The 14,310-nt window shown below is 44.0% G+C and overlaps 1 protein-coding gene across 1 annotated transcript; it reads right to left on the reverse strand.

Moving 5' to 3' along the window:
* Positions 1–17: 17 nt before the first annotated feature.
* itih2 (inter-alpha-trypsin inhibitor heavy chain 2) lies at positions 18–13,167 on the reverse strand. The gene is made up of 21 exons (XM_036517542.1): positions 12,928–13,167; positions 12,777–12,818; positions 12,125–12,172; positions 10,953–11,125; positions 10,631–10,735; positions 10,015–10,177; positions 9,594–9,701; positions 8,925–9,053; positions 8,526–8,642; positions 7,206–7,374; positions 6,671–6,796; positions 6,281–6,462; positions 5,493–5,678; positions 4,992–5,131; positions 4,566–4,738; positions 4,086–4,211; positions 3,454–3,567; positions 2,975–3,173; positions 2,096–2,268; positions 1,026–1,137; positions 18–230 (listed from the first exon to the last, which is right to left on the reverse strand). The coding sequence occupies exons 1-21, from the start codon at positions 13,024–13,026 to the stop codon at positions 83–85; spliced, it is 2,832 nt and encodes a 943-aa protein (XP_036373435.1). The 5' UTR covers positions 13,027–13,167; the 3' UTR covers positions 18–82.
* Positions 13,168–14,310: the final 1,143 nt, after the last annotated feature.

Below are 14,310 nucleotides of genomic sequence, written 5' to 3' on the forward strand. Positions count from 1 at the left end.
TTAGAACATTATGTCCCAGATGCCCAAACACCTTTTCTTTTTCACTGTGCTTAATTTTGGCCCAGTTTAAGCTGTATGCCTCTCAGAGTTGCTGGAGGAAGCTGTCCAGCTGAGGAACAATGTAGTTCTTGTAATGGCCCTCGATGAAGCCCTTTCCGCTGTTGTGAATGAACCAGCAGTAGATGTCAGAGCCTCGCTTCCTGTCTCTCCTGTAGTCTTTCTGCCACCCCCTGTTTGACAAGAACACACACACGTCTACAACAACAGGCCATTTAACAGCCCTGGCCACGTTGAGGTCAATGCAAATTAAATTCACACGGCGCAAACATTTATAAAAGTTAAATCTATACAGTGCAAACACAAAAAAAGCTGTATTAGTTCTTCTTATCCACTTGGAGTTAAGTTTCCTGATTACCAGTCATATCAAGATAACCATTCATGATTATCTCAGACTGGATAAAGATAATCGTGTCCTCATTTGGAAAAAACTAAAGCTTACTGTCTGTGTCCGGGCTGGGAGACATAAGCCCCATCACCCTCTGTATTGATTTTTGGATCCTGTGCTGTTGAGCATTCAGCCATTCATTCAACAGTATCTGCATCTGGAAAGTGCTTCAATACTTACAACTTAATTTTTCCTGTCCTATAGTGTGCTGATACCTGCTTGTATCATTTTAGATATATTAATATAAAATTCACTTACATTATATTCATATTAATATTCACTTTAGTTATATAAATATTAATATTCATTCAAAGGAAACTTAAAGGTCAAATTGTCCATTAAGATTCACTTTTACAATGATTTTGGAGGGCTTAATTTCCCCTCATAAATGTAACAGAAAATCATGCTAAAAAGACTCATCTAGATATGCGTACTGCCAATCTTGAAGAGATTTGCTGGGCAGGTCAACATAGAAACACTCGGGGTGTGTTGGAAGGTATTGTGATAAGTGTCAACGATAATCGAAAACAGCCTAAATCGACAAGCCTCAAGAGGGTGTCATTGAAAGCCAGCGTCGTACCTGGTCACAGCCAGTTTGTTCCCGTTCACCTCCATGGTGGCTTCCATCTTCAAGGGATCAGCACCATCGTGAAAGTCGTATACTTTCACCTCAGGCTCGACTGAAAACTGGCCTGAAAGGAGAGACAGGGTCGACAGTAAGGGCACACAGAAAGGCACAGCGAAGTAGTGGCTCCGTATCATTTAAAAACAATACCTAGTGGAATGTGCTGATTTTACTGCCCATTTTTCAATCAAAAATGTTTTTCACACAAAGAACTAGACTGACTGACATTAAATCTGGAGTACATGGTCCTCAGGCTGTCATTTATAGTTTGCAAGTTGAACAGCATGCTTATGAAGCCACATATTCCAGGCTTTTTTCACAGTGCTCCAGTATTAGCAGTGACGGCAATACTCAAGAGGCGTAAGGGTTGAATGCACTCACCAAATTTCATGTCAGTAATTCAAATGGTTTAGCATCCAAGCAAATTATTGCGTTTACTTGTATGTACATGAGTGTATTTCCCAAATGTATTTGCTAGATTGTTCTTTTGCCCTATGATTGGAAAAAAGCGCAATTACATTTATTTGGGATTTTAAAAAGCTATTAAACAACCCCATTCCACTGTTTGATTACTGTGCTTATTGGAAGATGTGACTTGCAGCTGTATACATTTTTCATTACGTTTTGGGCAGTGGAAGAGTGAAGGATTTATGAATGGGTTTGTGAAGGCTAAGGGATTGGGTGTGATTTTGGGTGTGATTTTGCTTGTCAAAATGACAAAATAGCTCTCCTGGGGAACGGCAGGATGGCAGAGTGATGTGTTTGGTAAGTGAACCCTCAGATAGCGCTCACCTGAATGTACCAACCACACATCAAGCCAGTGGTGCAGCTGGACCATCATTATACCTGGGTTTATTATAACTTTCAGTGAACCACCCCCTAGTTGCACTAGACACACCCCCTTTGGTACATTCTGGGCAGCAGTACAGATGGCTGTTGAAAAAGACGGACAGTATCTATGCTGGTAAAGCTCTGCGGCTGGCAGAAGCTTCCAGAACAGCCTGGTTTTGAACGGCGCAACGCACCAATGAGGCCGTGGACGAAGGCAGAGTATGCGTTGTCGCTGGGGATGTAGATGCCCAAGAAGTCCACATTGACTGGGTTCTTCTTCCACACACGGTGGAGCAGGACGGTGACGGTTATCTTCTCATCCACCGTCACGGTCACGTGACTGTCCTTCGTGATGGAGACCTTCACTCTGTGGTGGAAGAGGCCCACAATCAAAATCCAGTCTCAGTCTTACAGAGTATGATTACCAAACTCAAACCCAGAGACTAAACAGTGTGATACAATATGAGTAATAAATGCAAATCAAAGACTAAATGGTGTACAATGTCTATATGTCACAATAACATGTTATTACAATGTTATTACAATGTAATCAAATATGGAAAGATTAAATTTATCCCAATTTATTTTTAAATCTTTTTCAGACTACAGCACTTCATTAAGAACTTTGTTCTGTTATGGTCCTATTTTTTATTCTTTTGGATTGCTTCAAAATGAGGAACAGGAGATAATTCATACTAAAATACAACATGAAGCAAAGACCTGGACCACTGACTCACGATTAAACATGACCAATACCTTCATTATTGACAAACACAGTCTGTCTGGTGTGCTCTGGAGTCATCAAGCAATGCTTGTGTTTAACTGTTCATCAAACCTATGGACAAACGTTGACTGAACACAGGCATAAGTGTCAAAGATCAACCAAATTCTAGAGAAGAGGGACATCTGAAAACTCAGGACTACGTAGTCTTCACCAGCACAGGGGTTCAAGTTCCACCAGCACTTCCAGGTATAATTCAAACCCTCACCTCCACCACATCTCTGAGATGTGTTCTTGCCCGATTACAGTGCCCCCTCTTGGAATGCAAGGAAAACTGCCTCGCAGCACCTACCCGTCGAGAATGGCCTCGGCCGTGGCTGCCCAGGTGAGGGAGTGGTCGCCCTTCCCGTCTGTCAGGGTGATGTGGTCAGTGCTGACGTCCACTCTGATCCCCTGTGGCTTGTAAGACACGCTGATGGTGCCAAAGTAAGTGTTGAGCTTCCTGTCCTCCATGTGCTTCCCGGCTATGAGCTGACCGTTCACCACAACACCTTTATAATGGGGGTAGAGAGAGGCAGTACCTTATAAACACATCGTGTTAGGGCTATTTAAATTCACGGAAAGGCGAATTTACTGTAGGGTTCAGTAGTATTGCAAAACATTTCTGAAGGACCTTTTAACAATCAGCACAAAGTGTTTTCATGTGTATTTGTTTTATTTGTCTAATTATGCCAATAACCTCTTCTATGCTCTAGGCTTTGATTGACGAAGATGAAAAGGAGAAAAGATGTTTTAGGGTTCTGTGATTCTAAAATCCACACTTGTTTTTACCTGATCCAGGATCAGACACAAGGTTGAGAATGTGTCCGGGTTCGGAGTCGATGTTGAAGCAGATGTCCATATTCCTCTTGGGCAAGTGAATGATGAAGTGGGGGTCATTATCAACTGTGTGAAGAGGACAAACAGCCATCTGTCAGTACCAGCTCCAACAGACTGTGTAATTGAAGATCTAGAACTACATCTCCCAACAGGCAGTGGGACAATTTACAAAATTCTGATGGGAGCGGAAATGTAGTTTGGCCATAGTTGTGTACATTTTGGTCAAAGTAGGCATGAGGTGTGTTCTGGATGAATGTGAAAACCCACACAAAGCTGATTTTGGGGGAAATGAAGCTTTAATATTCTTAGGGAGGGGATATTTTCAGTTCAGCATTCGTGCAAGTTTGGAATCAATTTTAAAATCCCAGGGTGGTTGTCGCATGTCCTTTCAAATTCAGACAGATTTAGGTCGTGACAACATGAAATTGTGGACTATGTCCAGGGTAACACGTATGAATTCCATGTAAAGAAAATGATCACATCTGATTCTGACTGTATCATTTCTCTCAGTTCCTGCCTGTCTTCATGTTTGTAGCCACACAAGGTCTGTGGTGGAAGTGAGTACAGTGACATGAGGCCATTACCTATGGTGATGTGGTCAGGTAGAGGGCGCTCCACCTCGCTCGGGGGTGCTGGAGTGGTTATCGGGGCCCAGGGAGGAACACTGTGAACCATGTGGACTGGCGTCTTCTTGCCCAAAGAAGTAATGCCTGATGGGAAAATTATTTAACAGAGAGAGCATGTTTTTCTTCATGGCTTGTTCTAAAACTGTTGAGTTACATTTTCTGTGAATTCTTAACATTTTTGCCTTGTCGTATGCTCACTTCATGACACCTGAAATCTATGTGCATAGCTTTGTCAGGTGGATTTCACTCAAATCCACCAGTGCTATAAGGCAAAAAATCTGCTGTCCAAAACAGTACACAACCCAGCCACCCCGATTTAATTATTTGAATCCTGAGGGAGGAGTTATCATTATAGAAGAGTTTATGAATTACAGTTATTAACTTATGGTTAAAAAGCCCCAGGTAGATATGAGCATGTTGTTATTTGTGATCAGGCACCTGAGCAGCAGCCCTGTTTGGGGTCCTTAGGGGAATCGGCCAGCAGCCTCTCCTGCCCCCCTTCACTCTCCACCAGCAATGCGGTCAGCGGTGTCACAAACTGGTGCTCCAAAGCCAGCTTCAGAATCTTCTGTGTGATTTCCCTCTTCTTGACAGCAGTGGGGGCCAGAGACCTGAGGTGGACCAGGCCGCATGAATTCCCCCCTTTCAGCGAAACAACCTTCTCGTACAGTCTATGCTACTACAGAGCTGATAGCCTCATTACTCAGTAGCAGCTGGGCTAAACTGTGACCCCACGCTCATGTGAAACACGTTTGACTGCCAGACTGCTAATAAGCAGAGAACAGCTAATCGTGAGAGGGTTCAAAATGGCTGCCCTGGCATCTGCCCTTAAGAAGAAGCCAAGCAGTCCCCCCTGGCTCTCACCGTTCAGCCAGCAGCTGGTTGATGGTGATGTAGGCCCACATCTGCCTGCCGAAGCCGGCGAAGGAGTGAGAGTGGTGACTAAGGAGTGAGTCCAGCTTCTGGCAGTCCGCCTCCGTCTGGAGAGACAGGTCCATCTTTGTCTGAGAGAGGAGACAGGGGAGAGAGGTTTACACTCGTGGATGTTGTGGGTGTGAATATCCATCATTAAAATATTTAACACTTATGACAATATGATATCTCTTATTAAAACACTAACCTTTGCCCTTTATCTGTCACTGATATTTCTCAATAAAACACTAAACATGACAAACTGATATCCCTCGTTACAACACTGTTAGCATCCTCCCGCATCCTTCGCTGGTATTTCTCATCGAAACTGTTAACATTGACCTTCATATTTTACCAATATCCCCCATTAAAACACTTTTACGAGCTTTGCTATGCCCTCTCTAATATCCCTGGTTGATATCCCTCATGAATTCCCTGCAGGAGGGAACTCACAGAGGAGGCGGTTGTGAAGCTGTGCAGGGTGTTGGTGCCAGTCTGCTGAACCTTCCCAGCCACCACCAGCTCGGAGCCACTGAAGTACTTGTCGAAGTGGTTCTGAGTGACGTCGGTCACGGAATCTTCAGGGAACTGGATGGTGATCTTCCTCAGGAGTGGGGAGGACACCTGGCTGTAGAAGTTCTGGGGACACAAACAGGAGGCATATTATGTGATCATTGGGAGGTGGAAACGAACCTGAGCTATATTGGCAGCAGCATATGGTAACGATTGCAAGTACCAATCTCCCAGTCAGCTTAAACATCTGTATACCTAAGGACAAGGGGGGTTGTGCTCTGAGGTTGCAAAGTGTATTTTTTTTATCTCCAAGCAACATTGTATTGCACTGAAGATCTGACAAACAAGTGCAGGGACACATGCCTCATTAGTAACTTGAAAGATGTGCTATTTCTGCAACATGTGCTGCACCCAAAGTCATGAGTGGTAATGAGTGGTTCTTTATCTCTGTGCAGACAGGGAATCATCAAGATGGTTAGAGAGATGAGCTCAACCCATGATCCTCTAATGATGGCCCTGGTTCCAGCAGCCTGGACGTCAGCAGCGTGAGTGATACAAGGCTCCCAGAGAGAGAGAGGAAGAGTCACCAGGATGGAACTGTAGGAGGTGGGGGAGGAAGAGGAGCTGAAGGAAGAGGAAGAGGAGGAGGACGAGGAAGCCAAGCTGAAGGAGGAAGATCTAAAGATGAGGAGAGGAAGAGGAGGAGGAGGAGGAAGAGGATGGTGCACCTGCAGCTGCTCGGCGGCATCCTGGCTGGCGTACACCCTCTGTGCGATGCCACGGTTCTCCAATGCCATACGCTCCAGGAAGTCGTAGTCGACGTCGAAGCCAATCCCCAGGGAGAAGAGCGAGAACTCCTCACGCATGTAACGCTTCACGTTCTTCTGGATGGCGCTGAGCTTGATCTCACCTGGGGAAGAGGAGGAGAGGGAAAGGGAGACAACAGCCTTAATACGACTGGTATCCACATGAAAGAAGAAGGAGCTACTCTATTGTGAATCTAGTGTCGTGTCTATGCAGTTTATGTGTGGCTGATGAAGTGACCGGATCTGGGTTAAAGTGTGATTGACAGTGGCTGTATGTGTGATTGACATTGTCAGTAAGTGTGTCTGACGCACCCACTGTGGGGTCCCCATCCGATACCAGGATGATCATGGAGACAGAGCGGGGGTCGATGAGGCCGTGGTTGGACGCTTTGGTCAGCATGTGGATGGCTCTCAGCAGAGCCTCATTGATGTTGGTACCTGCAATCAGAAGACAGCACAGACAGGTTCAGGAGGATCTGTTCATACATACCAACAAAGACAAAGAGGCTGCTTCACATCTTTCTTTCCCCTCACACTCTCTCCATCCCTCTCTCCATCCCTCCCTTAAACTCTCACTCCCCCATCTCCCTCTCTCTTGCCCCCTCTCTCTCTCCATCCATCACTCCTCTCCTTCCCTCACTCTCTCTGCCTCGCTCTCTCGTTCTCTCTTAAACCCCATTCTCTCGCTTTCTCCCCCTTCACTCTTTCTCCCTTCGCCACTTCACCTCTCCCTCTCCATCTCCCTTCCTCCCTCTGCCACTGCTCTCCTTCCCTCTTTTTCCATCCCTCCTTCCCCTCTTCTCTACCTCTGCCTCCCCCTCCCTTGCTCTCTCTATCCAGCACTCACCTCCGTTGGGTTTGATGCTCTGGATGTACTTCTTGGCCTCTCCCACCTGGATGGTGCTGGCGGGCACAAGGTCCTCGCTCCAGCAGCGCACGTTGTGGTTGAAATCTATGACGCTGAAGTAATCGTCTATGGTGAGGTCATCCAGGATGGTCTTCATAGCCTCAACTGTCTGATGAAGAAACAGGGAGAGATTTATATTAAGTCATCACAGAGGTGTGCATTCGGTAGTCTTGAGAAATTTCTCATGGTCTTAATCCCAGTAAATAAGTTGCTATAGAATTTTTTAAACGGGCCGTAAATATAACTATATCAAATATCATTTGTCTTTTTAGACGTTTTAAAACATTAAGTTCACGATTTATAACAAACTTAGGGATACGACTGGGAGGAATGTGGTGGTAAAACGGATGACTTCAGAAATTTTAAATCAAATTAGCGATTTAGGCGATTGGTATGACTTCTGCAACAAGAAATGCTTTTGCCACGGTTTACCATACATGTTTTGCGTAAAATTTCGCAATTTCGTGTAAACACGCCACAACAGTGCAGCATTTTCATGTATAAGAGGGTGAACAGACCCCTAGCCATGTGCTTTCGTTAGCAACGTATAGTAAATCAGTGCTCGGGCAATCGCCGTCAATCACGGTCGTTTGCCTGGGTTGGTTAGGCATAGTACTCCGCCTCAGATGCCTCAACGTCAAATTAGCATCGATGAAGGACTTTCTCTTGTGCTCCGGCACAATATTGCATGGTGTGCGAAACAGTTTGCCGCCCATCTTTCGTGCAAAACGCTGGGGGATATAAGTGCATTACGGTGTATAGCTTTAATTTTTATCAGCTGACGAGACGTTCATACATAAAATGGGCACCAGCAATTTGACAAGCACCGTGCGGGTAAATTAGTCTGACATTTGCTATTTAGCTCGCGTAGTCACATAAGCCAGGCAGATAGGAGCTCTTACACAGACTGCTAATTTAACAATTTATGTATCTGTATTGTTGGTGCGTTTTCTGTGATTATTTTGCGTTGATTGGTTGGATTTGTTCTCCTCTCATAATACTGGGAAACCTGTTGATCGCAGAATGACAGAATCCCCGACAAACTTTTCAACACGGCAGTCGGAGTCAAGGCTGTGTTAATACTGAAAATGAAGAGCGGTGTCCACTAGAGGGCAGTGCTGCATCACCACTGAAACTGAGTGGCTGAAGTTTTACAACGTCCGTCCATAGCGCAGCCTGGCACTGGCATTGAGCGAGGGAGCCTGCAGCGGTGAGGCAGACGCAGAGCAGCAGAGGGAGTCACAGTACACGTGGTCGCACCTGCTTCATTTTCAGTCCCCACATGGAGCCGCTCACGTCGATGACGAACACGATGTTCTTGGGAAGAGGGGCGAGGTTGGAGGGGGCGAAAAACTGCACGAAATGTCCATCTGACACCTGTTGAGAAGACGTACAGATCAGTTACGCAGCTCCTAAATTGTCGTAATAGTAATAAAATGGTCGCTTATGCCGTTTTACTTGATTGTATCCATGTGAATTTTGCAAGTGCCTATCTGTGTGTGCAGATGTTAGTCTGTGCGTGTGTGTAGTGTGAGTGAGTGTGTTTGTGTGTGTCTTTGAATATGCGTGACTGTTGTGTTTATATATATATATATATATATATATATATATATTATACAAGCATATTTCCATATGCATGTGTGTGTATGTGTGTGGCACCTGCAGCTCCCCCGCGTTGCTGTCCCTCAGCACGTCGTATTTGACGGTGAACACTCCCTCCACTCCACTGGCGGTGCAGTTCCAGCACTTCTTCTGCTGCTGCAGTGTCGGCTTGAAGACCACATGGGCCTGCAGACACAGCGACCACATGCACATCATTGCTCTGTCACAGCTACACAGACCTCAACGCACCGTCATAACAATCGCACCGTCACATATCAACGGTCCATCACAACCGCACGCATGTCAGCACTCCGCCACGTTTGCCCTCTCTGTGACCTCTGACCCTTTTGTGCTCAGGGTCATTGTGAGCTTTGATGCTCTACAAATCTTGATTTATCACTCACAGCTGTCTATCTGACCATTGGAAAGAGCGGTCTTGACTTTAATATTACAGCTAGTCCTGCAATGTTTACAGAATTCGTAGGGATCCGATAGATGCCCAAAAGCTTTTAAATACAACAGACACAGCCTTCTTGGGACAGGACAGATGGCCTGCATCCAGAGCCATCCACAGCAGTAAGCTTAAGGAGCCCTCTGATGTACAGACAGGAGCTGGGGCTCCAAGGTGGCCACCAGAGGGCAATGCTTTTGCTTATATTTTGTCATGCAGACAGGCAATGCAAATCCCACTGTTGAATGCTGCGTCATGTGAATGGGCAAGCTTACCTTGTCTTTGGTTTTGGTTATTTTGATCAGTTCTTTAAACTGCTCTCCGAGCGTGCTTGGAGCTTCAACAAAGGCAATGCCCTTCGGCTCATAAATATAAACATCCACCTGGTGAAAAGAAACAATACACACACAAAATTGATTATCCATCACCTCTGTGCGATTTCACTTCAAAATGTATTTGCTATGCTTCACAACAAAGACAAAATAAAGATACATATTTTGGTTAGATTTCATTCTGGAGGCCTAAACTTTTCCAACTGTCGTCTCTGACTCAACAGGGAAGTGTCACTCACATTGGATAGGAAGGATCAGGATCAGGGAACTCTTCCCTGATTTGACAGTCAAGGGAAGGCTGCTCCGATTGGACAATTAGGGGCCACCGCGATTGGACGGATGTGACTTGGGAGTTCTATCTTACCTGCAGTTGGGGCACCAGTCTCCCGGGCTGCAGGTGCAGGTAGTGCTCGTATGATCCCAGCTTCCTCTGCATCATCTCCTGGTAGTGCAGCTCAAACTCAATCCTGCTGCTTGCTGGCACATGCACCTCTGTCTTGAACGTCTCCATGTCCAAGGCGTTGGATCTGAGAACGAGACAGTTTAACATATCTTTAAAAAGAACAAGCAAGAAGGTCATACACTTCCCTGCACTCCAACAAACATTCACTTATAAAGCAGTGCCTTCGTGAGGCTTGAGTATTAGCTTGTCTGCTATAAATTCTTTTATTAGCATTGCAAGTAATGTAAGACAGGTAACCATTTCCATTTCTTCAATTCAAATTTGGCATACACAGTATACAAAACCTGGAGTGTGTATCAAAAGGGGTTTGATGGAAATGCCTTCCTAGACTGAACACTAGAAATGATGCGCTAATCATATTCTTCTATTAAAGGGGATGTAAATTCACGTTTGCAAATAATCAACATTCACATGTTCACATGTTTGCAAATAATCAACATAAAACTTCTCTTCAGATTTAACCCGGGGTAAAATTTTTGATGTGTAACATTTTTGCCTGGTGCATTGTGGGTAATACCTCACTATCCCCGCAGCTTTGCCTCTGGCTCTGGCCTGGGCATAGAGGCTCCTGGCCACGCCCTTCTCCTTCACGGATCCAACAAATGTTACCCCATTCACATTCCTGCAATGTATCAAGGACAAGGCAACTCAGCACACTCTCAGCCATTACCTCAGCTTGTCAGAGTCAGCTTGCTCGGCTTACAAGCTGTGAAAACACAGCTGATCCGTTATCTCAAGTCAACATCAGGTTTCAGTTGATAGCATTGACCGAACAGTAGGGGGAGCCCTACTCTTTAACTTGAATGCACTTCTACGACCTGACAGCAGGGGGAGCTCACATGGTAAAGTTGGTGATGAAGGCCCGCTTGGGGATCTGCACATTGAAGGCGATGCTCTGGGCCTGTTGTGCCGAGTTGGACACGGAGCTCTTGACCGTGGAGTGGCCAAAGCGTGACGTGATGCGGCTCTCCACTTTGTAGCTGTGCACGGTCACACCATCTCCCACAGCGGCCTGCAGGCACAACAAAGCATTGGCGATGGCCTGTCTGTCTGGGGATGTGTGGCTAACCTCTGATTACCATTATTTTGTTAATTGAGATGGACTATCTCTCTATCTTTGCTCAGCTATTACAAGGAATTGTTTGGCTAGAAAAAAAAACCTTAGCCATGGAGTTTGCACGCATGGTATAGATGAATTTTTAGATTTTTTTCCACTTTGCACAGTACACATGTGCAAGGTGCAATCTCATTTAGCTACTGTAAGAGACAAATGCTGAAATCTTTCTAGTCTTTACTGGTTAAATTTAATCATTAGCCTTTTATTCTAAACATAAATAATTGGAAATAATTTGAAAAAGTTTTTGGAATCACAAAAATACCTTACAATATAACTAAATATATTTAATGTATAACCTTAAACATACCTATCAGGAAATATTAAATTTGTCATTAAACGGAAAGGCTAAATAGCTAATGGGGAGGATTGACTTCCACTGATAATAATCCAAGGACACTACATTACGGATTTGGTTGCTTATGAGCTGTGATCTTACACTAGACTACCTAGGCTGAGACTAAACTTCCCTAAATTTTCTGTGAGGGTAGAAGAGGGCATAAGAGAACTCATTTCTATGTCTGGGATATATCACAAACTAGTAATTTGCATACACTTTCATATTGAACTAAATGTTTTTCTTCAAATTTGTCTTGTTCCATTCCCTTTAATGTCCTAATGTAACCCCAATATGGCATGTGAAATATAATAATACAGATTTCTTTTGGTTAACATAGTTGAAATACTTTTGCAGACATGTAGATTAAAAAAAAAAAATACACCACAAAATGGTTCCAGGGTCCCAAAATGAGTTTGGTTTATGGAGAAAAAAATCCGTACTGCGCTTCTTGGAGAAGTCAATAACCTGTCGGCTGCTTCCTCCTCTCTAAACAGCACAATCGATTTCTAGATAAGATTTATCTATGTGTGGGGGCCAGATAACAACCACTGCAGCACCTCAGAATCGTCTTCTTCCTCTTCTTCACCATTGGCCACTACGCTCCTCTGAAAATGCGAAGACAAACCGTTAACTACGTATTATTGTACACCATTAAGCATTACAAGAACACTGGTGCTTTGCCTGAAATAGGCACAGGCCTACACAGGCAAATTCATGACATGTTAAAAGCACCAACAGAGCGTCCAGTATCAAAGGCCATTGCTCCAAATGTGGGGTGAGCTTATCATAACGTGCAACTCCAATGCAACATCTTGCCTTCAGCTTGGATCAATTGACCTGTTCCACACATCAATAAGTATTCAATATTTGCAAGCAGTTGTAATGTCTACGTATTTGCCATTGCATAGTATTATTCTTTCATGAAAAAATCATGTTTTTAATATTCAAAAATAATTCATTTTAATAATTTAATTTTATATGGTTAAATATTTAAAGGAAAATACCTGCACTAAACAGACATACCTAAGATTATTTTTGGACAAAATTTTTAAAAAGCACACACAAATGGGAAACATAGATAGATAGAAACATACAGGTACACACAGAGACACTCATATATATACATACAAAAATACAGCTGGTACATGCATACATACACTGTAAAAGCATAATTTTTATTTAGAGAAGCAAAGAAGTATCAATACTTACCCTAAATTTCAAATATCGATGAATGGATGTGTCTGCTGCATACTAATAGAACAAGCACAACTTTAATTATTCATATTTCACGAGTAAGATTTCAGCAATGTACTTTGCAATTTACAGTAACATAAACTGATAAAAAATGAGTCGCACATACCGAGGGAAGGTCGCTCTCCAGCTCTCCGTCGATCACAAACTCGAAGCAGTCGGATGCGGGGACCAGCAGGAGGCTGACGAGAAGCGCCAGGTACCTCATCTTGGAGGGGAGCTCGTGGGGCGAGCGCGCGGCTAAGCGTAATGAGGCTCTGTGAGTCTGGAGGGGGGACGCGTCCAGGCGCAGAGTGAACCTGAGAGTGAGGTTCCAAAATCCACTGCAGGAGGACAGGATTTGTGCTCCGGTCAATATTTGTGGTGTTCCGCATAACCCCTGAAACAAAAAAAAAAAAAACTTTGAAACTTGACCTATGAGTGTGCAAATATACATATTTGTGTCCAGGAGGCTGCGATAAACCTGAGGACCTGCCTTTTTGGATGTGTGGTGGGCAACATTTCAAAGGGACAACCGTTCTCTGTGGCCCATTTTTCCTTCTCAAAGTCAAACAGCAAAGGCAAACGTGCATGTTTTTAACTTGTGGTTGACTGCTGCCATATGACACATCTGTAAGCATTTTATTAGTAAATAACACCAAAATTATCTACCAGGGTTAGCTCCAGCCTCAAGCTAAGGACATACCATTGTCGAACATTTGCAGAGAGGGAGCGAACTCCAACTGAATTACAATGGGTTGAATAATTGGTTTGCAATGATAGGTACGCTGACAAAAAACTAAGAGAGTGATATGAATAAATCAGCAGTAATTTTTGTCAGCTATTTGGCAAGGATGCCAGGGGCTTCTTTTGACCTGGGGAACCTGGGTGCACCAGGCTGAAGTGATCCTCAAGCGCTGAGTGCTCAGATTGTCTTGTTAGAAATCCATCCTTACCCATTTAAGCTAAACAGCAAAAAAGATCCTAGACCAGCACTCAGTAGTGAGTAGTGAAAGAGTAACAGAATGTGACCAGAAACAGTGTGTGTGTGGGGCAGTGTGTGTAACTATGTACTATTACACCTGTATCCTATGGTGTGATTAATAGATTGGTTTATGCCTTCTTCTTATGAATGAAACAGAACAAGCATGTGGATGAACCAATCAGGAGACACATTGCTCTGTACAAGTCTGTGAGTCTGAGCTCATGGCATCTTTCCAGCAAGACTTAACTCATTACCACTGCTTTTGCCATTAGGGTTATTTAAATTGGGACAAACTGTGGTGTAAAGCTGCTTCTCAGTGTAACTTCTCAGGGGTGATGATTCAGCCAAGCAGAAAATGCAGTTTTGACAAAAGTAAATATTAGAACTAATTGAAATATAGAAAAGTCTGTCAGAGCCAACTAGTCTATCTTGAGGCACTCCAGCTACTGTGTGCACAGGGGTTCTGTGCAAAGTGCAAGACAAATTAGGAAAATGACAACATACTATTAGCCAAAAATAAAAAAAAGT

This window comes from Megalops cyprinoides, chromosome 23 (assembly GCF_013368585.1).
Source record: "Megalops cyprinoides isolate fMegCyp1 chromosome 23, fMegCyp1.pri, whole genome shotgun sequence".
Lineage (NCBI taxonomy): Eukaryota > Metazoa > Chordata > Actinopteri > Elopiformes > Megalopidae > Megalops > Megalops cyprinoides.

Coding starts and splice junctions, on each gene's coding strand:
- itih2 (XM_036517542.1), bottom strand. CDS start 13,026: ATGAGGTACCTGGCGCTTCTCGTCAGCCTCCTGCTGGTCCCCGCATCC. Junction 10,736..10,952: donor TTCATCACCAACTTTACCAT/GTGAGCTCCCCC, acceptor GATACATTGCAG/GAATGTGAATGGGGTAACAT. Junction 2,269..2,974: donor GCCGAGGCCATTCTCGACGG/GTAGGTGCTGCG, acceptor CTTCCACCACAG/AGTGAAGGTCTCCATCACGA.